This window comes from Balaenoptera ricei, chromosome 11 (assembly GCF_028023285.1).
Source record: "Balaenoptera ricei isolate mBalRic1 chromosome 11, mBalRic1.hap2, whole genome shotgun sequence".
In the NCBI taxonomy this organism is placed as follows: Eukaryota; Metazoa; Chordata; class Mammalia; order Artiodactyla; family Balaenopteridae; genus Balaenoptera; species Balaenoptera ricei.
The window spans coordinates 66,112,534-66,140,355 of record NC_082649.1 but is presented as its reverse complement, the minus strand read 5'-3'; the positions used below and the strand labels follow the sequence as shown (position 1 = coordinate 66,140,355).

Genomic DNA, 27,822 nt, shown 5'->3' with positions numbered 1-27,822 from the left:
GGTTGGCAAACAGGCCACTGGGCCAAATCCAGCCTGCCTGCATGTTTTCGTACAGCCTGTGAACTAAGAATGATTTTATATTTTTAGATGGTTAAAAAAATCAATAGAATAGTATTTTGTGACATGTTAAAATGATATGAAGTTGTAATTTCTATGTCCATAAATAAAGTGTTATTGGAACACAGCTCTGCTCGCTCATTCACAGCAGTCTGTGGCCCCTCCCGCCCGCCCTCCCTCCATCCCTCCCTCCCTCTCTCCCTCCCTTCCTTCCTTCCTCTCTTTCTCTCTCTTTCTTGTCTTTATTGAATTTGTTACAATATTGCTTCTGTTTTATGTTTTGGTTTTTGGCCAGGGAGGCATGTGAGATCTTAGCTCCCCAACCGGGGATCAAACCCGTACCCCCTGCATTGGAAGGCGAAGTCTTAACCACTGGACCACCAGTGAAGTCCCTGTCTATGGCTGTTTTCACAAAAAAATGTTGGGAGTTGAGTAGTTGTGACAGAGACTGCAGGGCCTGCAAAGCCTAAAATACTTACTTTTTGTCTCTCTATAAAAAATTTGCATACACTTGCTCCAGAGCACTAATGAACAATCATATATCGAGTGTCTCATTTTCACGACTGCTTATGTACAGTTTTTGAATGTGTTACGTTTTCCAGAAAGCATGACCCATCCCAGTTTCATGCTTTTATTTTGTTATTTATTTATTTTTAAAAATTTACTTGTTTATTCATTTATTTTTGGCTGCATTGGGTCTTTTTGTTGCTGCACGCAGGAGCTCTCTAGTTGCAGCGAGCAAGGGCTACTCTTTATTGTGGTGCGTGGGCTTCTCATTGCGGTGGCTTCTCTTGTTGCAGAGCACGGGCTCTAGGCGTGCGGGCTTCAGTAGTTGTGGCACGTGGGCTCAGTAGTTGTGGCTCACGGGCTCTAGAGCTCAGGCTCAGTAGTTGTGGTGCCCGGACTTCGTTGCTCCGCGGCATGTGGGATCTTCCCAGACCAGGGCTCGAACCCGTGTCCCCTGCATTGGCAGGCGGATTCTTAACCACTGTGCCACCAGGGAAGTCCCCAGTTTCATGCTTTTAGAGTGGCTTGGTAAGAAGCCCCAACTTGGCATTAGAGTGATGATATCACAGGTTGGAATAATTACTTGTATTTTATGTTTCTCTTTTATGATAAGCTTTCAAGGAAAGAGTTTTAAACTTTCATGTTGTTCTCATACTGTCAGGAGAACAGAATTTAACGTAAGGAATTGGTTAAAAGCGTTTTTGGAGAACTAAGAAAATGAAAAGGGGACACTGAGGTAACAGAAAGGCAGAAGTAGCTACTTGCCCTAGGGCTGGGAGAAAAAAGGGAAGAGGGTGTGGTTACCAGAACCCAGAAGCTTGGAGTAGGGCCCCTCTTGGAGCTGAAATTTCCAAAGGAGGGATATTGGACAACTGGTGCTTGTGTGTGAGGAATTGCAGTCAGGCTGGTCTGGGATTTTGGGAAAAAGGTAGAAACTGGAATCGACGCCAGGATGAAATGCATTAATGAGTCCATACACATAGGAACTGTGACCAATAAGAAGGAGCATATATATTCCCTCATATTCTTCCAGCCTTTGATTCTTCCTCTAGCACCTGCTATTACTATCAAAGGAAAAATGTAGTTTATAGGGTCCTAATCATACTTTAACAAACTAGAGTGTGGAAAGTGTGGGCTAGAAGCTGGAAGAAAATGTCTTAATAAATGGCATGTGGTCTAAACATATTGAAAATTTCTCAAAGCCCCAGGTAAAAAATGATTGTAGTGTATTTTCAGGAATCTGGGAAGGAAAAAAGAAATCCAAAAGAAGATTTTTGGATGAGCACTGTGAAGCTTCTGGGAACCTTTTTGTCTGGTTTTGTTTTTTCAGGTCATAAGGTCTATTTAATCCCCACACATTGCACTGTTCTGGAGGCATTGTTTTAAAGTGAAAGCCTAGCTTTCTGTTTTCCTTGGTCTGTTGGGTACGATAGGAGTGAAAGGAGTGAAGAATAGAACTTTATTAGCAGTTAAACCCTAACATATAGAAAGTGGAGACTTTCTGTATATGCTTCAACTTAGCATTGTCTACTACCCCAAAATAGAAAAATAAATACTTACTTTCTTATTGCGGTGGCTTCTCTTGTTTTGGAGCACAGGCTCTAGGCGCGCAGTTATCAATTATTTAGAAAGTAAGGGGTTCCAAATAGAATAAAGCTAACTCGTGCATGTTCTGGTTTAGTTAGTGTTTCTCAAACTATCTGTGGTGAAAGACCAGGGTTTTTGGTTTTTTTAAAAATTTATTTATTTTTGGCTGCGTTGGTTGTTCGTTGCTGCGCGCGGGCTTTCTCTAGTTGTGGTGAGCGGGGGCTATCTTCGTTGCCATGCGCGGGCTTCTCATTGCGGTGGCTTTTCTTGTTGCGGAGCATGGGCTCTAGGCACGCGGGCTTCCATAGTTGTGGCTCGTGGGCTCTAGAGCGCAGGCTCAGTAGTTGTGGCGCATGGGCTTCATTGCTCCGTAGCATGTGGGATCTTCCCGGACCAGGGCTTGAACCCACGTCCCCTGCATTGGCAGGCAGATTCTTAACCACTGCGCCACCAGGGAAGCCCAAGACCAGGGTTTTTGTTTCTGTTTTTTTCCAGTCTGTCATGGACTGATACTTTTAAAACATAATAAATATGAATTCCTACAAAAATGAAGTTTAAAATTTAGATATTCAGAATACAGTGTCACTGATGGAACAGTTATGTATCTTGATTGTGATAGTGGTTACATGAGTCTATACATGAAATAAAATTGTGTAGAACTACTCACACAAACGAATATGAATGCAGGTTAAGAATGGTGAAAACCAGATAAGGTCTAATTTGGTTAAAAGTAATGTACCAATGTCAATTAACTGGTTTTGTTTTGGACTATAGCTATATAAGATATCACCATTGGAGGGAGCTCGGTGAAGAGTACAGAGACTGTACTGTTTTTGCAACTTCCTGTCAGTCTGTAATTATTTCAAATTAAAAACTTGAAAAAACATGAGCCTACTGATCACTGGTCAAGGTTATATTGCTATAACAGTAGTTTCCAGACTCTAGTCTCAATTTCTGTAGTTACGGATATATGACAAACGGAGCCAGTTGGCATTGTTTGAACACCACAGTTAAGTGTTAACTCCCTGCTCCTCTTGGCTTCTCTATATTTTTTTACCATTCTCTTCAATCTGTTCCTACCTTTCATCTCTTACCTCCACTTCTCTACTCCTCATTTATTTGAAATGATCTACTGTGCATATCAGTGCCAGTACCTGGAGACATAAATACGAACAAGGACCTTACTATTCATGCTTCTTTTCTTTTTTTTAAAAAAAATAAATTTATTTATTTTATTTATTTATTTTTTGGCTGTGTTGGGTCTTTGTTGCTGCGCCCGGGCTTTTCTCTAGTTGTGGCGAGCAGGGGCTACTCTTTATTGTGGTGCGTGGGCTTCTCATTGCGGTGGCTTCTCCTGTTGTGGAGCACGGGCTCTAGGTGCATGGGCTTCAGTAGTTGTGGCATGCGGGTTCAGTAGTTGTGGCTCGCGGGCTCTGGAGCGCAGGCTCAGTAGTTGTGGCGCATGGGCTTAGTTGCTCCGTAGCATGTGGGATCTTCCCGGACCAGGGCCCGAACCCGTGTCTCCTGCATTGGCAGGCGGATTCCTAACCACTGAACCACCAGGGAAGCCCCATGCTTATTTTCTAGTAGTGAAGACTATTGTTAGAGAATCTTTCAAATACGTAATTCAGATAGCTCACAGTGCTTATTTGTTGAGCACTATGTGGCAGGCGCTCTATGGAGGGTTTCACTTTTTATTTTTTTAACTGAAGTGTAGTTGATTTACAGTATTGTGTTAGTTTCAGGTGTACAGCATAGTGATTTGGTTTTTTTGTAGATTATATTCCATTACAGGTTATATTACAAAATACTGGGTGTAATTCTCTGTGCTCTATAGTAAATCCCTGTTGCTTATCTATTTTATGTATAGTAGTTTGTATCTGTTAATCCTGTACTCCTCATTTGTCCCCTCCCCACCTTGGTAACCATAAATCTGTTTTCTGTGTCTGTGAGTCTCTTTCTGTTTTGTATAAAGATTCATTTGTATTATTTTTTAGATTGTACATATAAGTGATATCATATAGTATTTGTCTTTGTCCGATTTATTTCACTAAGCATAATATTCTTTAGGTCCATCCACATTGCTAAAAGTGGCAATATTTCATTCTTTTTTATGGCTCAGTAATACTCCACTGTATGTGTATATCCCATCGTCTTAAACCAGTTGTCTGTTGATGGGCACTTGGGTTGCTTCCACGTCTTAGGTATTGTAAATAGTGCTGCTATGAACATTGGTGAATATGTATCTTTTCGAATTAGAGTTTTCATTTTTTCCGGATATATGCTCAGGAGTGGAATTGCTGGATCATACTGTAGTTCTATTTTTAGTTTTTTAAGGAACCTCCATACTGTTTTCCATAGTGGCTGCACCAAGTTACATTCCCACCAACAGTGTATAAGGGTTCCCTTTTATCTACATCCTCTCTAGCATTGTTTGTAGACTTTTTGATGATGGGTATTTTGCCCCGTTTGAAGTGATACCTTATTGTGCTTTTGATTTGCATTTCTCTAATAATTAACAATGTTGAGCATCTTTTCATGTACCTGTTAGCCATCTGTATGTCTTTTTTTGGGGGGAAATGTCTGTATTTAGGTCTTCTGCCCATATTTTGATTGGGTGGGTTGTTCTTTCTGATATTGAGTTGTATAAGCTGTTTGTATGTTTTGAATATTAGCCCCTTGTCCGTTGCATTGTTTGCAGATATTTTCTGTATGGAGGATTTTAAATAGATATTCTCTGCTCATTACCTTTGAAGTAATTACAGTACTACTATCTCAGTTTTATAGATAATCTGTTTGGCCACCATTTCTCTTAGCATCTTAGGTTAAAAAGTGTTAAAAAGTATTAGAGTTGGTTTTCAAATCCAGTTTGACAGACTTTTCAAGGTTTTGCTCTTATATATTATTCTGTTATGCCTCCTCATCAGGTGTTTTGAAAACATATAATGGGGGAGAAGAGGAATTGAATGGAGCATGCCTTCTGGACAGAAGGCGCTAGAACAGAAAACTTTGGCTGAACCGTGTACTAGTTACAGTGTTTACATAGTGTCAGCTTTGATTTTCAGTGCTCTCATCGGTGTAGATGGTAGGCATGAAAACCAGCTGCCTAGTTCAACTTCTGGGTATGGTATTAGTTACTGTTGTTAATTCTAAGTCATAGTCCTGTCATAGTCCTTTTATCATTTTATTTTACCCTTTGTTGTTTCTCTGTGAGGTGTGCATCTGCCTTGTCAACTTGCAGTATTTCTTTGTCATAGAGCATAAGATTTGACCTCTTACGGTGAGTTGTTTATGTCACTTACTGCCCCTCTGTGATGGCTGGAATATTTTAAAGTGGCTAGGGACTTGACGGCTAGGGCTGTAGATGAACTGTGTTTTCTAAATTGTAATATAGTATAACTTGAAATTTGAGATACAAAACAAAACAAAAAATCTATGGTATAGAAGTTCTGATAAAATTCTATTTTATGGAATAGCTAGCTTTATTATCGTTATACATTATTATTATAATATAGTATATATCTGGAATTTGGTATCTGGAAGTGGAAATTGCATCCAGACTTCTCATTTGCAAAATGATGTACAAAATACTCTATTGTTCTTAGGTTTACCTTGAGAACTCAAAAGATAATTTTCACACGAAATGAAAATTTAGCACAGTGGTGCCTTATCCAAAGAGATTGGCAAATGGGTGGAAAATGGGTTCAAATATTCAGAATATTAATATTCTCCTTCCCACACACAAGACAGTTTTATATTTACCATTGTTGAGTTTTTTTGTTTTTTTGGTTTTTTTTTTAAAAGTTTCTCACCTTGAGTCTCTTCAAATAAAATGACTCTAAAGTAGGGACTTCCCTGGTGGTCCAGTGGCTAAGGTTCCACGCTCCCAATGCAGGGGGCCCAGGTTCGATCCCTGGTCAGGGAACTAGGTCCCACCTGCTGCATCTAAGAGTTCGCGTGCTGCAACTACAGATCCCACATGCCGCAACTAGGACCTGGAGCAGCCAAATAAATAAATATTTTTAAAAAATGACTCTAAAGTAGAACTGTGTATTGATGTTATTTGGCAAAAGTTAACTTATGGAAAATACTTCCCATCATAGCATAATGTTTACTGTGGTTACATGTTTATGATTTTTTTTGGGGGGGGTGTTATTGTTGGGGAGTTAAATTCTTACAACCATAGAGATAAATGCTAAATCAGATGGGTGAATCCTGGTGATTACTTTTGCTTGGGTCAAGGGATTAATGCTTAGCCACAACCAGGTAGATGGGCCCTGATTGTGGGTAGGTGGGTGATTGGATGGTAACAGGAATACATATCTTTTGCCAGCACACTTCTCTGCTTGCTGCATGTGCACACATGGTCTCCTGTTGTTTACTTGTTTGGAGATTTGTTATCCTCTTTCATATTGCAATTAAACATTTAAAATTTTTTATTATGGAAAATTTCAAACATTCATACAAGAGAGAACGGTATAATGAATACCCCTTGCCCCTGCCCAGTGTACTCATCCAGCTTCAACAGTTATTAACGTTTTGCCATTCTGGTTTCATCTGTCCCCTACTTTTTTGTTGTTGTTACTGGAATATTTTAAAGCATGCCAGATATTCTCTCATTTCATACTTTAATATATAGAAATAAGAGAGGCTTTAAAAATAACCACAATGCCATTATCATATCTAATGCAATTGGCAGGAAATACTTAATGTTATTTAGTACACCATCCCTGTTCATTTTTTTAAAAAAAATTAGGGTCTAAATAGTTAAGTAATTTTTTAAAAGAATTTTAAAAAATATTTATTTATTTATTTGGCTGCATCAGGTCTTAGTTGTGGCACACAGCATCTTCGTTGCTGCATGCAGGATCTTTCATTGTAGCGCACAGGCTTCTCTCTAGTTGTGGCGCATGGGCTCCATAGAGCGCTGGCTCGGTAGTTGTGGCGCAAGGGCCCAGCTGCCCTGCGGCATATGGGATCCGAGTTCCCTGACCAGGGATCGAACGTCCCTGCTTTGGAAGGTGGATTCTTAACCACTGGACCACCAGGGAAGTCCCATTATGTGATTACTAGATTTCAAATCTCTCTTAATCTGTGATAGTCTCCTTATATGTTTGCTATATATTTTTTTGAGACTGGTAGTTACATCAGACCCCTCACCCCCACGACTGCCAGTAGTTTATCAGTTACCTATTGCATCATATGTGGGGGGCACATACCCTGTTGTCTTACTTTTAGTGATGTCAGAATTAATCAGTGGATTCTGGTGTAGTCACTCTGATCCATTCATTACAAAGTTCTTCAAACTTTCATCTACTGGGTTTTGTTACCATTGATGATTGTTGCATTTATTAGCTAGAATTCTGCTATAAAGTACAACTATTACTCACCATCTGTTTGATTGCCCTGAAACACAGACACATGATCATCAGGACTCTAGTTTGAACACTTCTGTTACTCTTTATTTCATGATACAGCCCCTTCTGTTGTTAGGCAGATACATTTACTATTACACTGAATCAAAATACATTTCTCTGAAACTTTTTACCCTTTTTCTCCCAATTTTGTATAATAGCTAATAAATATTTGACTTAAAGAGCAAGGGCTCTGCAGTCAAACAGCCTGGATACTTGGCTCTGCCACTTTGCCAGCTATAACTGTAGGTTTCTTCATTTGTAAAAGTGGGAATACAAATACGTAGTATACCCTTCTTAGGTTTGAGAATCAAATGAGCTAGATGTATGTAAAGCGTTTAACGAAGTACCTGAAAAATGGAAAATATTCTATTAGCTACTTATAATGGTGATGGTGGTCTAATAATGGGGCTGTAAGACAGTAGTATACATAATGTAATGAGGTTACTGAGAACTACCTTCAGCTCTTTCTGTGATTTATTGACTAGTAGTAAAACTGAATTTCAGCATTTATGCATTCTGTGTTTTGAAGGTTATTTGGTAATGGATATCCCCTCTCCCACAATTTGCTAGTGAGGAAAATAAAACAGATAATTTGAGAGATTTAACTCAACGTAATGAATAAAAGTAGTGAAACTCATTTGTATGTAACAAGCCCTAAAATGTTCAAATTAGATCCCCATGCAGCCTAATTATGGGTTTTGGAGAACAAATTGCTTTAACAGGAGAACATAATTCACTTCATTCAAGTGTTCCTGCAAGCTGATTTGGAAGACAGATTTAGAAACAGATTTCAGGTGTATACAATTGTTAACATTCGGGATCATATTCTTGCCTTTCCTCACTGACCAGGAACTGTACAGTGATACATTCGAGATCAGCTGTGTTTGTTTACAAAGTGATTTCTTGTTTAAAGAAAATAGCTTTACTTACTGTCTATATAGACACTCCGCATTAAAGTTGCAACTATTTGGGGGTATAAGAGTAGTTGATGAGTATGACATGGGGGAGAGAAGTGCTGTTTTGACTTACATTTATATAATCAGAGATAGCTTTGATCAGATGACATACTGTGAGAATATTCCTGCCGTGTAAATGCTGTAATTTTACTAACATTTGTTTTTATTAATTTTTTTCTAGATTTAATCTGTGTACATGAACCTCTACCAGTTGAAACTCTATGTTTGAGGTACTATGCTAGTTGAAGATGTGGACTTTAGGGCAAGTGAGAAATAATGCTTGTGTTTATCAAGTCCATTGGCACCAGTTCATGTTAGCATATTCATTCCAAAGTGCTTTGCCTAAAGTTTCCAGGCCTTTGATAAAAAGCAGTGGTATTCATGACTTTTTTGTCCACATAAATCACATATATTTCTCATCAGTGTTTTAATTCAGTTGTCCTCATTCGTCCTATTTCTTGGATGAGAGTATGGCAAATGTTATAAATTAATTTATGGCCTGTATGGCTTGTTTTTTTCCACAGGTCAGTTTTGAGGTATTTCCCTCTTTTCCTTTGAGAATTGCTTGAAATGAGAAAGCTAAAACCTGGTATTATTGTTAAGAAATTTCTTTGATTCAGAAAGTAATGAGGGGGCTTCCCTGGTGGCGCAGTGGTTGAGAATCTGCCTGCCAGTGCAGGGGACATGGGTTCGAGCCCTGGTCTGGGAAGATCCCACATGCCATGGAGCAACTAGGCCCGTGAGCCACAACTACTGAGCCTGCGCTTCTGGAGCTTGTGCTCTGCAACAAGAGAGGCCGCAACAGTGAGAAGCCTGCGCACTGTGATGAAGAGTGGCCCCCGCTCGCCGCAACTAGAGAAAGCCCTTGCATGGAAACGAAGACCCAACACAGCTATCAATCAATCAATCAATCAATAAAATTTAAAAAGCTCTAAAAAAAAAAAGTAATGAGAGGCTTCCCTGGTGGCGCAGTGGTTGGGAGTCTGCCTGCTAATGCAGGGGACACAGGTTCGAGCCCTGGTCTGGGAGGATTACACATGCCGCGGAGCGGCTGGGCCCGTGAGCCACAACTGCTGAGCCTGCGTGTCTGGAGCCTGTGCTCCGCAACAAGAGAGGCCACAATGGTGAGAGGCCCGCGCACCGCGATGAGGAGTGGCCCCCGCTTGCCGCAACTAGAGAAGGCCCTCGCACAGAAATGAAGACCCAACACAGCCAGAGAGAGAGAGAGAGAGAAAGAAATCTTACTGAATAATATCTCTCATAAAAAAAAAAAAAAAAAGTAATGAGAATTTATGCTAGGAATGGGACTGGTAAACCCAGGGGAGATTATACAGTAAGGACAAGATGTTGCCTTTGTCTCTTTGTAACTTAAACTCTATTTAGGAAGGCAGGAACAATAAATGCAAGTCAAGGCTATGTGTGTGATTGTCATTCTGCAAAGTATATGATGTAGGAGTCGAGTTTATTAGTAGCGTCTGGAGTGTTAAAGAAAGGCATAGGAAAAGGCAGTACAGTGCCGAGCACATAGTAGGCACTCAGATAATTGTCAAGTGAATGAAAGTGACTGAGAGGACTAAGATGAGTATGGAAGCTGATAATGTGTGTGTGGACGCTGAGAGAGAGGGAAGATGGTTGAATGAAGAGCAGTTTGCAAAATTATTGAAGTCAAGACTGATCTGTGTTTGAACTTAGAAGAGACCATCTTAACTTTTGAAATTTTTAGTGAGGAGTAGTGTAAAGCAAACCTAGCTAGATAGGAAAGTGAGTGTGATGTCAGCCAAATTTTACTGAGTACTTTCTATGTTCGGGGTTTTTTGGCACTTAAATGCACCTGTGAACAAGATAAACCCAATCCCTGCCCTAAAGCAGTTTGTATTCTGGTGGGAGGAAACAGGCACTACATTAAAACAAAACAAAGGGAAAAAATACCTCATATTGATAAAGGCCAGGAATGAAGTAAGGCACTATAAGATAGAATGATGGGGGAATCTCAGAGGGGATAACATTTGGGATGTCATCTTACGATTGAGAAGTAATCTGTCAGAGATCTAGGGTGAATTGTATTCTAAAAGAGAACCTTCAGGAATGTTTGAGGAATGGAAAGAAGGCTAACGTGGCTAGAAGCTAGGGAATGAGGAGGAGGGACTGAAAAGAGCTAAGGTCAGAGAGAGTGAGCAGGTATGTGCCATATGATTTATGTTTTTGAAAGACCACTTGGCTGTTAACGTAAAATTCATAATATGTGTCTATAACAATCATCTTAATTGGTGTATGGGGTTATCATCATTAGTTCCATTTTGACCATGTTACATTTGGGGTAAATGAGACATCCAAGGAGAAATGTCCAGTGAGCATTTAGGTAAATAAGTGCAAAGGGTTTGGTTTGGAGATGTGGAAGTCAACAGTCTATATAGATGACACTTAAAGCCATGAATTTGGATGAGATGAGGTAGGAGGGGAAAAAAGTAGATGGAGAAGAGAAGAAAGGCCAAGTAGGGATCAGGTTTTGGGACACTCCCAACGTGAGGACATCTGAATAGGAAGACGCCAACAGATAAGATTAATAGGAGTAGCCAGTGAGGGTAGGTGGAAAAACAGGAGAATGCGGTCTGTGAAAGCCTAGGGAAGAAATTGCCATTGGCCTTAAGATGTTGGTCACTAGTGATGTATCCCTGCCCCTGCCCCCCCTCTTTTTTTAAGGTAAGACATATAAAAATCTGTTTGACTAATGAGAATGGAGAGAGACAGAGACTGATGATAGAGGAGAGGGAATTAATTAGGAAATGAAAGTCCTTGAGAAGGCAAGAAATAGGACACTGAGCAAAGTGGTGGTATCAGTTGAGAGTGGTCAGGGAGATGGTGGTGACTGAGATTTGGGGTAGGGGGATGTGTGAAGTAGGCATCTAGGAGGGTGAGAAAGGGAATTGAATGGCACAAATCATAGAGTTAGTAAATGTAGAGAAAGGATTCCAACGTAGGTATCAAAGTTTGATCTTTTTGCTCTGTTGCACTGACATCCTTATAAGCAAAGTAATAAATACTAAAGGAGAATCAGAAAGTGAGTCTAAGTTGAACTGAAAAAAGAAAAATTAATAAGAAAGCCCCTTATTAGCCATTTCATTTATGGCAATAATTATTTATTACCTTGTATCATGGTTATTTGGTATACCTCTATGCCATATTACTTCAGTAGAGTGTGAAAATCCTGATGGGGTAAGGATTGTGAACTTGACATCTTGCCTTTATAGAACTAATATTGCCTCCTTCAGTGGGGTAGATCCTTAAATAATTGTTGAACAAATAGCCTTGTGATTGAGATGTGTACTGATACTTAACAATTAACAGTGTTGCTTTTCTAAAATAAGTCATTGGTCAATCCATCAGTGTGGTTGTGTGCTATGGAAAGATATGTTCTGATGCAGTTTCCACATTTCCTTTAAGCCTAGCTAACTCGTGGTAGTTAGCTAGGACACCTACTCTGTATCAAAACTTTAGTCTGTAGAAGGATGAACTCATTTTGTTTGGAAGAGGTTTGCAAACGTGTATGACCATAGGCCAAGCAGAGAACTAGGTAGATGTGATCTTTTGTGGTAAAAGTTTTACTTACGAAGACTTTATCCTGTATGTACTTTTTCATATCATTGAGGATCTGAGACATTTTAAGTGTTGAATGTATGACACTGTAAGTGCCTTAATGCATAAGTGTCAAAACATGCATGACTTCAGTGTATTCATTCCAACTTTTTTTTTCCATGACAGATATTTTCATTTGTACCTGTTGGGGAGCAGGTCAAAGATTTAGAAATCTTAAAAGGGAAACAAATTGGGTGGCTGGAGCTGTGAAATTCCATTTCTTCCTTAATGTTGGGGATAATCATTTGGTACTTGAGTAGGGTTCTTTGCCAGTATTTCTGCGTGGCTCTTACTTGGGCCGGGGTATATACAGCAAACCAGTTTTCTTCTAGAGAGCTCAGAGTACTACTCGAAGTGAACCTCTGGGCTAGGATGTGTTATAAGCAATGTTATGAAATACTAATTTTCGGTTTTGTCATTGTTGGCATCCTTCCTTTTGTTATCAACCAGTTCTCCTGTCTTAGCTCTGAGTTTTCACCTCTTCACAATACTATCTCTGCAATTTTATACTCTATTTATTATAAGTTCTAGTTTTTATGTAGCTTATTCTAATCAGTGCCTACCAGAGTATGAATTTAGAAAGATTTCAAGTAGTGTTTCTTCAGGTAGTGCTTCTCCAGCTGAGGCTCTAGGATCTCCAAGAGTCCATTAGTATTTTTTTTTCTTAACACATTCTTAAGGGGTGAAGGAGTCTGTGAGGGTATTTAATGGTTTTTTATATTTTATCTTAGGTTGAAAAAATACTTTTTAAAAAATCCATTATTTATTTATTTTGCGTTAGGTCTTTGTTGCTGTGCGCGAACTTTCTCTAGTTGTGTCGAGCGGGGGCTGCTCTTCCTTGTTGTGCGCGGGCTTCTCATTGCGGAGCCTTCTCTTGTTGCGGGGCATGGGCTCTAGGCATGTGGGCTTCAGTAGTTGTGGCACACGGGCTCAGTAGTTGTGGCTCGTGGGCTCTAGAGCGCAGGCTCAGTAGTTGTGGCACATGGGCTTATTTGCTCCGTGGCATGTGGGATCTTCCCAGACCAGGGATCGAGCCCATGTCCCTTGCATTGGCAGGTGGATTCATTCATTCATTCATTCATTCATTTATTTATTTATTTATTTGCTGTGTTGGGTCTTCGTTTCTGTGCGAGGGCTTTCTCCAGTTGCGGCAAGCGGGGGCCTCTCATCATCGCGGCCTCTCTTGTTGCGGAGCACAGGCTCCAGACGCGCAGGCTCAGCAATTGTGGCTCACGGGCCTAGTCGCTCCGCGGCATGTGGGATCTTCCCAGACCAGGGCTCGAACCCGTGTCCCCTGCATTGGCAGGCAGACTCTCAACCACTGCGCCACCAGGGCAGTCCCAAAAAAATAATTTTTAATTTTTGAAATAATTTCAGACTTACAGAATGGTTTCAAAAACAATAGGGATTTCTAATATACCCTTCATCTAGAGCCCCCAAATGTGAACATTTTCCCACTTACCTTTCTCTTTTTATACACACACACACACACACACAATTACTTCTTTTTTTCTGAAATGTTTGAAAGTTGCAGACATGATGCCTTTTAATCCCTGTGTCTTCCAACGTGTATTTCCTAAAAACAAGGTCATTCTCATATAATCACTGTACAACTCAATTTCAAGAAAGTAACATTAATACTATTTTCTAACCTACAGACCTTAACAATTATTTTTAAGTTTTAAAATTTATTTCACCTGAAAACTACCATTACCTTTCAGTGGTAATTTTCAAGTACAGTTGACCCTGAACAACATGGTTTTGAACTGCGCAAGTCCACTTACACACGGATTTTTATCAGTAAATGGACACTACATGATCTGCAGTTGATTGAATCCGCAGGTGCAGAACCATAGATACGGAGGATTATAAAATAAACATAAGCATACAGTTTATCTTCATAAACATATAAACTAGAATTATATGCAGATTTTTAACTGTGCGGGGGTTGGGGTGCCAACCCCCCATGTTGTTCAAGGGTCAAATGTAAAATAAATTTAGATTTAGAAGACAAACTTATGGTTACCAAAGGGAAAAGGTGGGGGGGAGGGATAAGGGAGGTTGGGATTAACACATGTATACAATAGAGAATCAACAAGGACCTGTATAGCACAGGGAACTCTACTCAGTACTCTGTAATACCTATATGGGAAAAGAATCTGAAAAAGAATAGATATATGTATATGAAAACAAAAAAAAGAGTATGGACTTCTGAGATTCTCCCTTAATGATTTTTATTTGGCGTATGCATTGTAATTCTATTAGAGGGACTAAAACTTTCATTCAGTAGACCAAAGTCCTCAGGGTGAATGTTCAATACAGAATCTAAAAGACAGTATTTTGTAAAAATCTACTGCTCTGAATAAAAAATTCATACACATTCAAACTTACTAGGAAAAAAAAAAAGGCCCCTACATCACTCAGATGTGAGAAACACTGGCTTTAAGTATTATATTTGAGGAATATTTGAATTTTAGTAAGAAATCTTTAAAGATTAAGTAGGAGTGACTCTTTAAAGTCTTTACTTATTAAAATCAAAATAAAATGCTGTTCCTGATTTGTGGTTCAGGAAATTTAATAAACTGAAGGCCCGGATTGAGACCTTCTAGGACCTCACTTTTGTAGCCTTATATCTAGGTTAGGAATTCTGTCTGATCTTAGGTAAGTTCTCATCCAGATTCTTCTTAAACATTTCTGAGGACAAGGAAACTTAAGTACCCTGTACAGTGATACATTCCAGTTGCAGCTTCCTCACATTTTGTTTTTATAAAGCAGTAAGAAAGACTAACAGCTCAATAGGTAATCGATTGACAAAGGACCTGAAAAAGCACTTCCCAGAAAAAAGAAAATACCAATGACTTATGAAAAGCTATTATGCCGGTAGAACTACAACTGAAGCTGTATCTAAATATGTTGATATGTAATTATATCCAGGGCTTTAAGTGGAGAAAAGGTAGAGAAAGGTATGTTTCCATTTCTGTATGTCTTTTCTCCTTTAAAAGTAATGTATTTGCTCATATATGCACACAATTTTTAGAAGGATGTACAAAACTTAACAATAGTTGCCACTACGTAGAGAGATCTAATTTTAGTTGTATATCTTTTTGTATTATAAAGGTTTCCCCTCCGTACATGTGTTACTTTTTCAAATAGAGAAAAAAACTAAAATTTTCTAAATTAAAATGAGGTATAATCTGTCATTCTATACTTCTCTTGGTCACAGGTCCAAGTTTTGGAATTGAGCAAAGTAATACTATTTTATCTTGGAAGTTTTTTGATATTTTGAAATAAATCACTAAAGTTCTGTAAATCAGGGGTCCCCAACGCCTGGGCCAAGGGCCGATAGCGGTCCACAGCTTGTTAGGAACCGGGCTACACAGCAGGAGGTGAGCGGTGGGCCAGCGAGCAAAGCTCCATCTGCTGCTCCCCATTGCTCGCATTACTGCATGAACCACCCCCCCCACAACCTGCACCCCAGTCCGTGGAAAAATTGTCTTCCACGAAACTGGTCCCTGGTACCCAAAAGGTTAGGGACCACTGCTTTTTAAAGACATTTTAAATGTCTTTTTTCCACAGTAAATAAAAATACTTCCGTTTTAACTGTAACCATTTCCTGTGTAACATGGTATCTAGAATAGATTCCCTTACTGTCCAACTTGTTTATACTTATGAATATTGTTGATATGGCCAAATATCTCTCATTATACCAGGCCTCCCTTTGGAAACTTTACTTCTTATGTTCTAGCCTGAGAAGTTGGTTGGTTGATTGATTTGAATAATCATGTCATTCTTTGGTTCTTTGAGATTGCTATGACTAAAACTCTTAATTAAGTTTTTTCCCACATGTGTCCTGTGACCTAATAGAGATTTGTCTCTGCGTTGACATGGATTAATCAGAATTCTTTATAGTTCTTCAGTAAGCTGCAGATCTGCATACTGTACGTTTTTGACAGAAAACTGGCGGTATTCTTCTGGTTTTTCTTCTGTAGTAGCTTTTCAAAAGAAGAAATAAGGCACTCTAGCACAGTCCCATGCTGGAGACTTAAATGCCTGTTTTCGCATGCCTCATTTTTTATGGCAGGGGCACAGGAGGCTCAGTACTCTTACCTGTGGCTTCCAACCCTTGTTCCAGCAACTTTCCTTCAAAAACCCTATTCTTTGCTCTTGACATTATATTATTTACCAAAGCAAGTGTTCTTCTTTTTTTAAAAAAATAAATTTATTTATTTATTTTTTATTTTTGGCTGTGTTGGGTCTTTGTTGCTGCACGCGGGCTTTCTCTAGTTGCGGCAAGCGGGGGCTACTCTTCGTTGCGGTGTGTGGGCTTCTCATTGTGGTGGCTTCTCTTGTTGCGGAGCACGGTCTCTAGGCACGTGGGCTTCAGTAGTTGTGGCTCGCGGGCTCTAGAGCGCAGGCTCAGTAGTTGTGGCGCATGGGCATAGTCGCTCCATTGCATGTGGGATCTTCCTCGACCCGAGATTGAACCCGTGTCCCCTGCATTGGCAGGCGGATTCTTAACCACTGCGCCACCAGGGAAGTCCCCGCAAGTGTTCTTTTATTAGAAACATTTGTGGCTGATTCTTGCTATTAAATATGGCCTCACAATTTCATTAATATCTTCAAAAAGGGCTTGTCCTCTTATTGCTGTGGCAGTCTACTCACCTGGCCACACCTAGGTATTATCTCCTGAAGGGTACTCCAACTCTGAAATATTAGTCTGACCATAATATCCAATTCCTTCACCACACCCTTCTACTTCTCTTTCTGGTTTCCACCAAATCTACTCTTTGAAGCTGCTGCTATCTTGTCCCTACCCTGTTCCTTCAGTTTATCAGCTTCCTTCAGATTTTACTCCCTATTCTATTATCTGTGGATCATTCTTGGGAATGCCTTCAATTCTCTCAGCCCCTTGCCTTCTTCTACCTCTCTTGTCCCACCCAACTTGATAGAGTAACTCATCAGTTGTTTCTCCTCATTGCTTCTAGATAGCCTAATGCTGCAAGGGGAAGTAACATAAGTGTGCCAGTGACTCCGATTATAAATTAGTAATGTCCAACTTGGGACAGCAACATTGAAGATTATAGTCTGCTTCCATTTTTGTTCCCCACACTTGAATTTTTTCAAGTCTTTTACCTTGTCCCTGCCCCTAACTTTCAACTAATGATGTCAGAGAGAAATACAGGCCAAAAGGAATATTCTTGCTTTATTTTGAAACTTAACTATGTCTTTACTCATCTATATCCCCTTCTCTCAAGATCATTCCCTCCTCCATCTGTTGTAGTGATTCCATTTTTTTTCTTTGATCTAAACACCTCGTTTGCTCACCTGCTGTATTTACAATGAGAGGGGGAAGCAAGATACAGAATGGCTTGTATGGTATGATTACTATACTCAAAAAGAAAAACAAAAATCTCTGTTTTAACGCCCTCCCCACACACAAAAGAAGTGTTAGAAGGCTCTATATACCAAGGTGTTTACAGCAGTTGTCTCTGGATGGGTTGGATTGTGGACTTTTCTTTTTGCTTGTGTGTAATCTGATTTCTATTAACATGAAATGATTTTAAGATGAGAAAAATTTGATGTTTTCCCCCCAGTTTTTTGTATGTGCTTATATTGTTTTTATTATAAATTTATTTTTAAAAATATTTATTTATTTATTTGGCTGCACTGGGTCTTTGTTGTGGCATGCAGGGTCTTCATTGCGGCATGCAGGATCTAGTTCCCTGACTAGGGATCAAACCCAGGCCCCCTGCATTGGGAGCGTGGAGTCTTAACCACTGGACCACCAGGGAAGTCCCCTTTTTATTATAAATTTAAAAAATATTATCAAGTTATGGGAAATGCCTTGCTATCTTTGTCAAGCAGTTTTCTGATTTCTGAATTGAAACTCTATTTCTTCCCCTCACATGCCGACACAAGTCCCACATTTATAATGTTTCTTTAGCCCTTTGATTATGTGATCACTTTGATTACAGCTTGTCAGAATTCTTTTCACTTGTTTATCCAAAGTATAAGTGCTGAGACTTAGGAAAGCATTCTGGTAACCTCAGTATTTCCAGCACTTTGTGTGTATGGATACCGTGAAGACAACCATGAATGTTTTTTCAAAAACATCCACTGAAAAGAGGAGTACAAATATGAATGACATTCCAAATGCTTGGACATCTCCAGGTTCCTTTTCTGTTCTTTAAAAAAAATGTCACATGGTACTAATTTAAATCGAATCTAGTATGCCGTATTGTGAGACACAATTATTTTTTTTAATCACTAAGAAAGGAAAAAACTCTGCCAATTAGACTGTGATGTTATTGATAGTATGATGCATTGTGTAGAGATGTTATATATGGGAAAAATGTATATCATAGAATTGATGAAATACAGCAGTTGTAAGGTCACATCTCTGTAGTCTTTGTGGTTTTAGAGTAGAAAAAAGTGTTTAACCCTGGCACTGCTTTAGATCTCATCCACGTATTACCAACTTTGTTTCCCCTTCATTACTTTGTTTTGTATGGCTACCATGGACTCTGGTGAATGGACTGAATTACGGTGGAGTAAAGCCTACATTTAGGAAAAAGATTTTTAGTACATTTCTTTTAAGGGGCATTTAAAACAGATTATTGTACTCCAGTCTTGCCACATAGCCTGCAGAGACACTGGCTTAAAATACAAATCTGGCTGTTATAGCCTAAAACCCTTTTGTATCTTCTCTTCCCCCAGTGTGCTTCAGTGCACTGGTATACACCAGACTTTTAGCTTTTGATTCCTCAGTCAGGACATAGTGTGGTTATCTTTGTTAGAATATAACTGTGAGCTCAGAAAGCCACATGCTCTGATGTAGAGTAAAGTGTAAACCTTGCATTCAGCAAAGGGACTGCTGAATGGATACCAGAACAGGTTGAGAACCACTAATTCATAAGATAAAATGTTTCTCATCGTAAGAGACCTGGCCTCTGGACCTGGCCACTGCTCCCTACTTTGGCTAATTATTGGCTTCTTTCTGCCTTATGCTTTATACTCAGATAACATTATTTTATAGTTTCCTTGCTCATATTGTTCTGTGTTTTAATCTCTATATCTTTGCCTGGGATCTTCCTTCGTTTAGGATCTCCCTTCAAATACATTCTTCAAAAACTAATTTTTCATTTAGGAAGGATTCTTTGCATTCCTATCCTTCCACTAAACTGAGTTGCTTATCTTCCTCATTGCTGTTACATTTGTGCATATTTCTATCCTTGTATTTACTCCATTATGTTGGAATTACTTTTATAACAAAATTATATTTTGTATTTACAGGAAATTGTAAGAGCTTCTTGAGGGCAGGGACTCTGCTTTATTCACCTTTTCTCTCCATCACCTAGCACAGTGCATGACACTATCTTCATTAAATTTTTGCTATGCTAAATGTAACTAAGGCTATGAAGGAACGGACAGCCTATATAGAATATACTTGGAGGTTGTAGGTATCCTAAGTTTTAATAAAAAACAACTTACATTTCAATCGGTTTTAAGTATTTATGATTTCTTTTTATTCTTTTGCATGCTTTCTTGGCTGGATGACAATAGAGAAGAAGAAAATGAGGTAAGTATAATTTAATTAGGTATTCAGCGATTATGAGCTTGAAAACATTCAAAATTTAGCTATCATTTTGAATGTGAAATGAAGTAATAGTTTTTGCTTAGTTTTGTTTTTGGATCTATAGTAATTCATTCCAGTGAGGGATGTTGTATATTTCAAGAAAATGGTTTTTAGACTTTGGAGCTTCAAGAGCTTTAGTCAAGGTAAAGGAAGCTGGCAACTTTGGAGACAGCTTTTTACCTGTTTTTATGCATTGAGCTTCCATGTAAGATTCAATTTGAAAAGTGAATTTTCTTTCTTTAAAAGTATTTGAAGACCACTGCTCTGTGATAATGCATGTGAAAACATTTACTTTCCCACTTGAATGGTAACTGTATAATTTTGAAAGCTGATCTCAGATTTTACCATGTTGAAGTGGAAAACTGTTTTCTTAAATAGTCAGGGTTGATTAAAGAATGTCAGTTAGAAAAATGTTGTGGATGGCAAGTGTACTATCTTTAATTTAGGCTTGAGTTTGTTGCTATAGACTTTTCTGCTGTTCTGTCTACAACCGAGGTTATGCCTTTAACTTCTAACACCCATCAGTTCCTTTGGTGGTTTGGCAAATAATGAAGGGTGAAGTCTTCTTAGATGTATACTTTGTAGTTGTCACTCACGGTAGGATCAGACTGTAAATCAGCATGGCCTGGGTGTGTGGGGCCCAGGCAGATGCAGTAGTAGTGTGCCAGGACAGAGTAATTTCCAGGAAGGCAGAAAGACCTGGTCCCCATTTGGTTACCTCATCTGTGAAATGAGTGAGATGGGAGACTGCTCTATACCACTGGTTTCCCAAATCTAGGAAATCCCTCAGAATTGCCTGAGATGCTTGTTCTCAAAAAACAAAACAAAATAAACTTTCTTATTCACCTTAGAGCTATTGAATTGTTATTTCCTGGAGTTTTGTCACAGATCTATATTTCTACCAAGTACCCAAGTGATTCTATGTGATACCAGAAGACCACTGGTTATAATGACTTCTGATGTTTCTTCTCAGATAGGACACAAGAACAAAGTATTTTCATTCCTGAGATGTTAGCTATTGCTCTCTATCCACATGTCCTCTTGTAGTGTATCTTGAAATACACATCAGATTATTTTTTAAATTCTCGTTAAAAATTCTGCCTGGAAAATAGTTATAAAACTGGATAAAATTCTTTAAGATAAGAATGGAAAAATATGGATAATTGTTGAAACTGAGGATGTGTACTTAGAGGTTTATTAAACTATTCTCTGTACTTGTGGATATGTTTGAAAATTTCTATAATAAAGAGTTTTTAAAAATGCATATACAGCTTAATGAAATTCATGCTGTTTGTCATTAAAAAGGACTTTTCATTTCCCTGACATTTTAAACTGTGATGCTAGCCATTTGAAAGTAACTTTATTGTAGTAGTAACTGCTTTTTTTGTTCATTTATAGGCAAAGATTGAAAATGTGCAGAAAACAGGTTTCATCAAAGGACCAATGTTCAAAGGTGTTGCTTCTAGTCGGTTTTTGCCCAAAGGCACCAAGACAAAAGTTAATTTGGAGGAACAGGGACGACAGAAGGTGTCATTCAGCTTCAGCCTTACAAAGAAAACTTTGCAGAACAGGTTTCTGACGGCACTTGGCAGTGAAAAGCAAAATGATACTCCAAATTCCCCAGTTGTACCTCTTCAAGTAGACTCGACCCCTAAAATTAAAATGGACATTGGAGATACATTATCTACTACAGAAGAATCTTCCCCACCAAAATCAAGGGTAGAATTGGGCAAAATCCATTTTAAGAAACATCTGCTTCATGTAACATCCAGGCCACTGCTGACTTCTACCACAGCAGTGGCATCTCCATCTCCTCCCATAGTACCATTACCAGCAGTCATAGCAGAATCAACAACTGTAGACTCGCCACCCTCGTCTCCACCTCCACCACCTCCACCTCCCCAAGCCACAACACCCTCATTACCAGCACCAGTAACAGAGCCAGTGGCCTTGCCACACACACCAGTGACAGTTCTGATGACAGCACCAGTAGATGTAGCTGCTAGAGCGTTGAAGGAACCACCAGTTACAGTTGTACCAGAATCATCAGAAGTGGACACTAAGCAGGACCCTGTATCTAATAGTTCAGAAGAACACATAACTCACAATTTGAATGAGCAAGCAGATATTCCTTCACAAAAAGAAGATTCCCATATTGGGAAGGAAGAAGAAATTCCAGATAGTTCTAAGAGTAGTCTGGGCTCTAAAAAAACAGGTTCTAAGAAGAAATCCTCACAATCTGAAGGCATCTTTCTTGGTTCAGAATCTGATGAAGATTCTGTACGGACTTCCTCAAGTCAAAGATCACATGATTTAAAATTTTCAGCCAACACTGAAAAAGAAAGAGATTCAAAAAAGAGCTTAGCAACTTTAAAAAGTGAGGATTTAGGGAAATCTTCACGATCTAAAACAGAGAGAGATGATAAATATTTTAGCTACTCAAAACTTGAAAGAGATACTCGTTATATATCTTCTCGCTGTAGATCAGAGAGAGAGCGAAGGCGGAGCAGGTCTCGTTCTAGATCTGACAGAGGTTCTAGAACTAGTTCATCCTATTCTCGGTCAGAACGATCCCATTATTATGACTCTGATCGTCGCTACCATAGGAGTTCCCCTTATCGAGAGAGGGCACGCTATTCTCGGCCATATACAGATAACAGGGCAAGAGAAAGTTCTGACTCAGAAGACGAGTATAAGAAGACCTACTCAAGGCGCACCTCATCTCATTCCTCCTCTTACAGAGACCTAAGGACATCCTCCTCCTATTCTAAATCTGATCGAGACTGTAAAACTGAGTCCTCTTACTTAGAGACGGAGAAAAGAGGAAAGTATTCTTCAAAATTAGAAAGAGAATCCAAAAGGACTTCAGAAAATGAAGCAATAAAAAGATGTTGTTCTCCCACTAATGAACTGGGATTCCGACGGGGGTCATCATATTCCAAGCACGATAACAGTGCTTCCCGTTATAAATCTGCCCCTTCAAAACCTGTACCCAAGTCTGATAAATTTAAAAATTCTTTCTGTTGTACAGAATTGAATGAGGAAATCAAACAGTCTCATTCTTGTAGTTTACAGACTCCTTGTTCAAAAGGTAGTGAATTAAGAATGATTAGTAAAGTTCCTGAAAGAGAGAAGATTGGGTCTCCATCTCCATCAAATCGATTAAATGATTCACCTACTTTTAAAAAGCTAGATGAATCACCTGTTTTTAAGTCTGAATTTATAGGACATGATAGCCATGACAGTATTAAGGAATTACACTCTTTATGTAAAGTGAAGAATGATCAATTAAGAAGTTACTGTCCCACAGAATTTAATATAAACGGATCTCCTGGGGCAGAATCTGATTTGGCAACATTTTGCACTTCTAAACGTGACACTGTTTTGATGTCTTCTGATGATAGTGTGACTGGATCAGAGGTATCCCCTTTGGTCAAAACGTGCATGCTTTCATCAAATGGATTTCAAAATATTAATAGATGTAAAGAAAAAGACTTGGATGATACTCGCATGCAGCACAGTAAGTCAGAAAGCCCATTTAGAGAAACAGAACCTCCGGTGTCGCCACACCAGGATCAACTCATATCTTTGCCAGTTATGACTATAGATTATTCCAAAACAATAGTTAAAGAACCAGTTGATGTGAGAGTTTCTTGCTGTAAAACCAAAGATTCAGATATATACTGTACTTCAAACGACAACCGCCCTTCTTTGTGTCATTCCGGAGCTGAAAATACTGAGCCTTTAGTAATGAAGATTTCTTCAAATAGCTTTATGAATGTGCATTTGAAATCAAAAACAGTTATATGTGATAATGGAAGTCTGACAGATCAGCACTCAAAATTTGCATGTGGAGAATATAAGCAGAGTGTTGGTAGTACTAGTTCAGCTTCTGTTAATCATTTTGATGATTTATATCAACCTACAGGGAGCTCATGTATTGCTTCATCTCTTCAGAGTCTTCCACCAGGAATAAAAGTAGACAGTTTAACTCTCTTGCAATGTGGAGAGAATACATCTCCAGTTTTGGATGCTGTGCTGAAGAGTAAAAGCTCAGAGTTTTTAAAGCATGCAGAGAAAGAAATACTAGAAGTAGGTAGTGGCCTCCCTGATTCAGGAAGAGGATTTGCTTCCTGGGAAAACAGGCATAATAATGGACTATCTGGGAAATGTGTGCAAGAGGCTCAAGAAGAAGGGAATTCCATACTGCCTGATAGAAGAGGAAGACCAGAAATCTCTTTAGATGAAGAAGGTGGAAGAGGACATGCACATACTTCTGATGATTCAGAAGTTGTATTTTCTTCTTGTGATTTGAATTTAATCATGGAGGACAGTGATGGTGTAACATACACCTTAAAATGTGACAGTAGTGGTCATGCCTCAGAGATTGTATCTACTGTCCATGAAGATTATTCTGGTTCTTCCGAAAGTTCAAGTGATGAAAGTGATTCAGAAGATACAGATTCTGATGATAGCAGTATTCCAAGAAACCGTCTTCAGTCTGTTGTGGTTGTGCCAAAGAATTCTACTTTGCCCATGGAAGAAACAAGTCCTTGTTCTTCTCGGAGCAGTCAAAGTTACAGACACTATTCTGACCACTGGGAAGATGAGCGATTGGAGCCAAGGAGGCATTCATATGAGGAAAAATTTGAGAGTATAGCAAGTAAAGCCTGTCCTCAAACTGAGAAGTTCTTCTTTCATAAAGCAACAGAGAAGAATTCAGAAATTTCTTTTATACAGCCCAGCCGAAAACAGATAGATAATCACCTGTCTGAAATTGCTCATCCTCAGAGTGATGGGGTTGATAGTACAAGTCATACAGACATAAAATCTGACCCTCTAGGTCATCCAAATTCTGAGGAAACAGTGAAAGCCAAAATAACTTCTAGGCAGCAAGAAGAGCTGCCAGTTTATTCTTCTGATGATTTTGAAGATGTCTCAAGTAAGTCTCGGCAACAGACCACTTTCCCTAACAGGGCAGATAGTAGACTGGGAAAAACAGAGTCAGATTTTTCTTCTTGTGAGATCTCCCGAGCGGATGGTTTCCGTTCATCAGAAGAGCTCAGAAATCTAGGGTGGGACGTCTCTCAACAAGAAAAGCCTACTACCACATATCAGCAACCTGACAGCAGCTATGGAGCCTATGGTGGACACAAGTATCAGCAAAGTGCAGAACAGTATAGTGGGACACGTAATTACTGGCAAGGCAATGGCTACTGGGATCCAAGATCAGCAGGTAGACCGCCTGGAACTGGGGTTGTGTATGATCGAATTCAAGGGCAGGTACCAGATTCCTTAACAGATGACCGTGAAGAGGAGGAGAATTGGGATCAACGTGGAGGATCTCACTTCTCAAGCCAGTCCAGTAAATTTTTTCTGTCCCTTCAGAAGGACAAGGGGTCAGTGCAAGCACCTGAAATAAGCAGCAATTCCATTAAGGACTCTTTAGCTGTGAATGAGAAGAAAGATCTTTCGAAAAACTTAGAAAAAAATGATATGAAAGATAGAGGGCCTCTTAAAAAAAGGAGACAGGAATTGGAGAGTGATTCTGAAAGTGATGGTGAGCTTCAGGACAGAAAGAAAGTTAGAGTGGAGGTAGAGCAGGGAGAGACAGCAGTGCATCTAGGCTCAGCATTGGTTGGGCCTTCGTGTGTCATGGAGGACTTCAGGGACCCACAGCGGTGGAAGGAATGTGCCAAGCAAGGGAAGATGCCTTGTTACTTTGATCTGATTGAAGAAAATGTTTATTTAACAGAAAGGTAAGCCAAATTAATACTTGTTGGACAAGTATTAACCTCTTTTTGTAGGAAAAAAATTAACTTTCAGAAGTTCAGAATATATGAGCTCAATTGTATGAAATATGGTTGTGTGATAAAATGTAACTTAAAAAATTTAAAAAGTGTATTTACCTATTTAGATTTGGTGGTGTGCAGTCTCCCTATTTCCCACCCCCCCCCCCCAGGAAGGGGATGTCTAAATTTTTTTTTTTTTTGGTCCCATTACCTCTTTGGTTCTAGAAGTACATTAAAAAAAGTATATAGACCAGCCCAGTTTTTCTTAAATTTCTTTTACATGTGAAACTGTGGCAGAAAGTGAAACAAAACTCCAGCAAAATAGTCTGCCTTTAGAGAAGAAAAAAGTTACGTTGGATTTTTTTTTCCTTACTTCATTCTGAACATTTTTTTTAACATCTTTATTGGAGTATAATTGCTTTACAATGGTGTGTTAGTTTCTGCTGTATAACAAAGTGAATCAGCTATACAGATACATATATCCCCATATCCCCTCCCTCTTACGTCTCCCTCCCACTCTCCCTATCCCACCCCTCTAGGTGGACACAAAGCACCGAGCTGACCTCCCTGTGCTATGCAGCTGCTTCCCACTAGCTATCTGTTTTACATTTGGTAGTGTATATATGTCCATGCCACTCTCTCACTTTGTCCCAGCTTACCCTTCCCCCTCCCCGTGTCCTCAAGTCCATTCTCTATGTCTGCGTTTTTATTCCTGTCCTGCCCCGAGGTTCTTCAGAACCTTTTTTTTTTTTTTAGATCCCACATATATGTGTTAGCATACAGTATTTGTTTTTCTCTTTCTGACTTACTTCACTCTGTATGACAGTCTCTAGGTCCATCCACGTCACTAGAAATAACTCAACTTCGTTTCTTTTTAAAAATATGGAACCCTTCACGAATTTGCGTGTCGTCCTTGCGCAGGGGCCATGCTAATTTTCTCTGTATCGTTCCAATTTTAGTATATATGCTACAGAAGCGAGCACCATTCTGAACATTTTTGAAAAATATCTTTAGGTACTTTACAAGCTGGAACTAGATTAGAATATAGTTTTCTTTTGTCATGTTTCAAAATCTGTTGCTAGTAGATTAAACGTGGCAGTAGCATAACAAGTTTTTAAGTTTTAAATGGTGAAATCCCTAACATGAAACAAGGTATAATGAGACTAGGATAATAAAAACAAATTCCTCTAGAGCACAGATTCTCAGTCAACTTTCTTTCACCTCTCTTCGATAATCTTGTTTTCCCAATGTAAATATATGTTGAATATGCCTTTAAAAAAAAATTTATAGTCTCCTAACCACCTACCTCCTTTTGGAAATTTCTCCTCTAGTTGAGAATCAACTTAGCCATCATCCCTTTAAGCATTCAGAATTTTTTAAAATGAAGACATTTTCCACTGTGGATAAGGTAAAAGACTTCATCTTAAAGTTAGACCCATCAGAAGTTTTTCCTATTTAAAAAGCAAAAACAAAAACACTTTTTTTGTTTTTTAAGGATAAAACGGGCCTCTTACAATTACATTCATTTATAACTAGTTGTAAATTAGGTTTAACTTCAAAATATTGAATATTTTAAGTGGTACTCCGTAAGAATTTTGTGAGTAGAGTGATGCAACTTACATGATCTTTGTGAAAGAACAGAAATAAAATTAATCAACCCAACCCTCTGGATTTTATTCAGTGAGTTTTATATACATAATTGGTTGGTGAGAGGCGTTTTAAAGTGCTTGATATAAGCTGGGCATTTATAGAAGCCACTAAGAAGACAAATTATTGTAAAATAGTGTGTGCATTCTTATGTCTAGTGAAAATAGGCTTACCTGAACGAAATCTGTGCCCGGTAGTCCTCATCTGGCCTTTTGGAACAATACAAAATAAAGCTACTGTTTTTATACATAGCTCTTAAGTACTTGTAAAAAGATAATTTGTTTATCTTTAGTCATCTTTATTCAGGCTAAGCATATTCTTATGCTCATTAATGAATTATATCTTTAATTGATCCAGATGAATCATTCTTGTTACTCAGACTTCGTGGAAACTATCATGACACACTAGGTACTTTATAAAACTGGGACTGTAGTAGAGAACATATGTTGGAGGTGAAAGCAGATTAGTTAGGAGATTAAGACAGTCACTTAGAGCAGCTGTGTTCTTCACTTGTCTAATAGCTGAAGAGTAAGTCATAGTTCCCTAATCTTAAGAAGGGGATCTTATTCGTCTGTCCTTGAATTTTTTTT

At 38.9% G+C, this 27,822-nt stretch overlaps 1 protein-coding gene and 1 non-coding gene across 7 annotated transcripts in view; one reads left to right on the top strand and one right to left on the bottom strand.

Moving 5' to 3' along the window:
- SETD2 (SET domain containing 2, histone lysine methyltransferase) overlaps nucleotides 1–27,822 on the top strand; it is a 118,483-nt gene that overhangs the window by 13,426 nt on the left and 77,235 nt on the right. For 5 of the 6 annotated variants that reach the window (XR_009505837.1, XR_009505838.1, XM_059939466.1 and 2 more), the window contains exons 2-3: nucleotides 19,698–19,736; nucleotides 21,192–25,552. Coding sequence is in view for 4 of the 6 variants with exons in the window: in XM_059939466.1 (XP_059795449.1) it covers nucleotides 19,698–19,736; nucleotides 21,192–25,552 (4,400 nt within the window). In the remaining 2 variants the exon portion in view is untranslated. The remainder of the gene's footprint in view (nucleotides 1–19,697; nucleotides 19,737–21,191; nucleotides 25,553–27,822) is intronic. The other variant, XM_059939467.1, reaches the window with a different exon arrangement.
- LOC132375527 (U6 spliceosomal RNA) lies at nucleotides 26,462–26,568 on the bottom strand. The gene has a single exon (XR_009506071.1). It is a non-coding gene; the product is annotated as a U6 spliceosomal RNA (small nuclear RNA).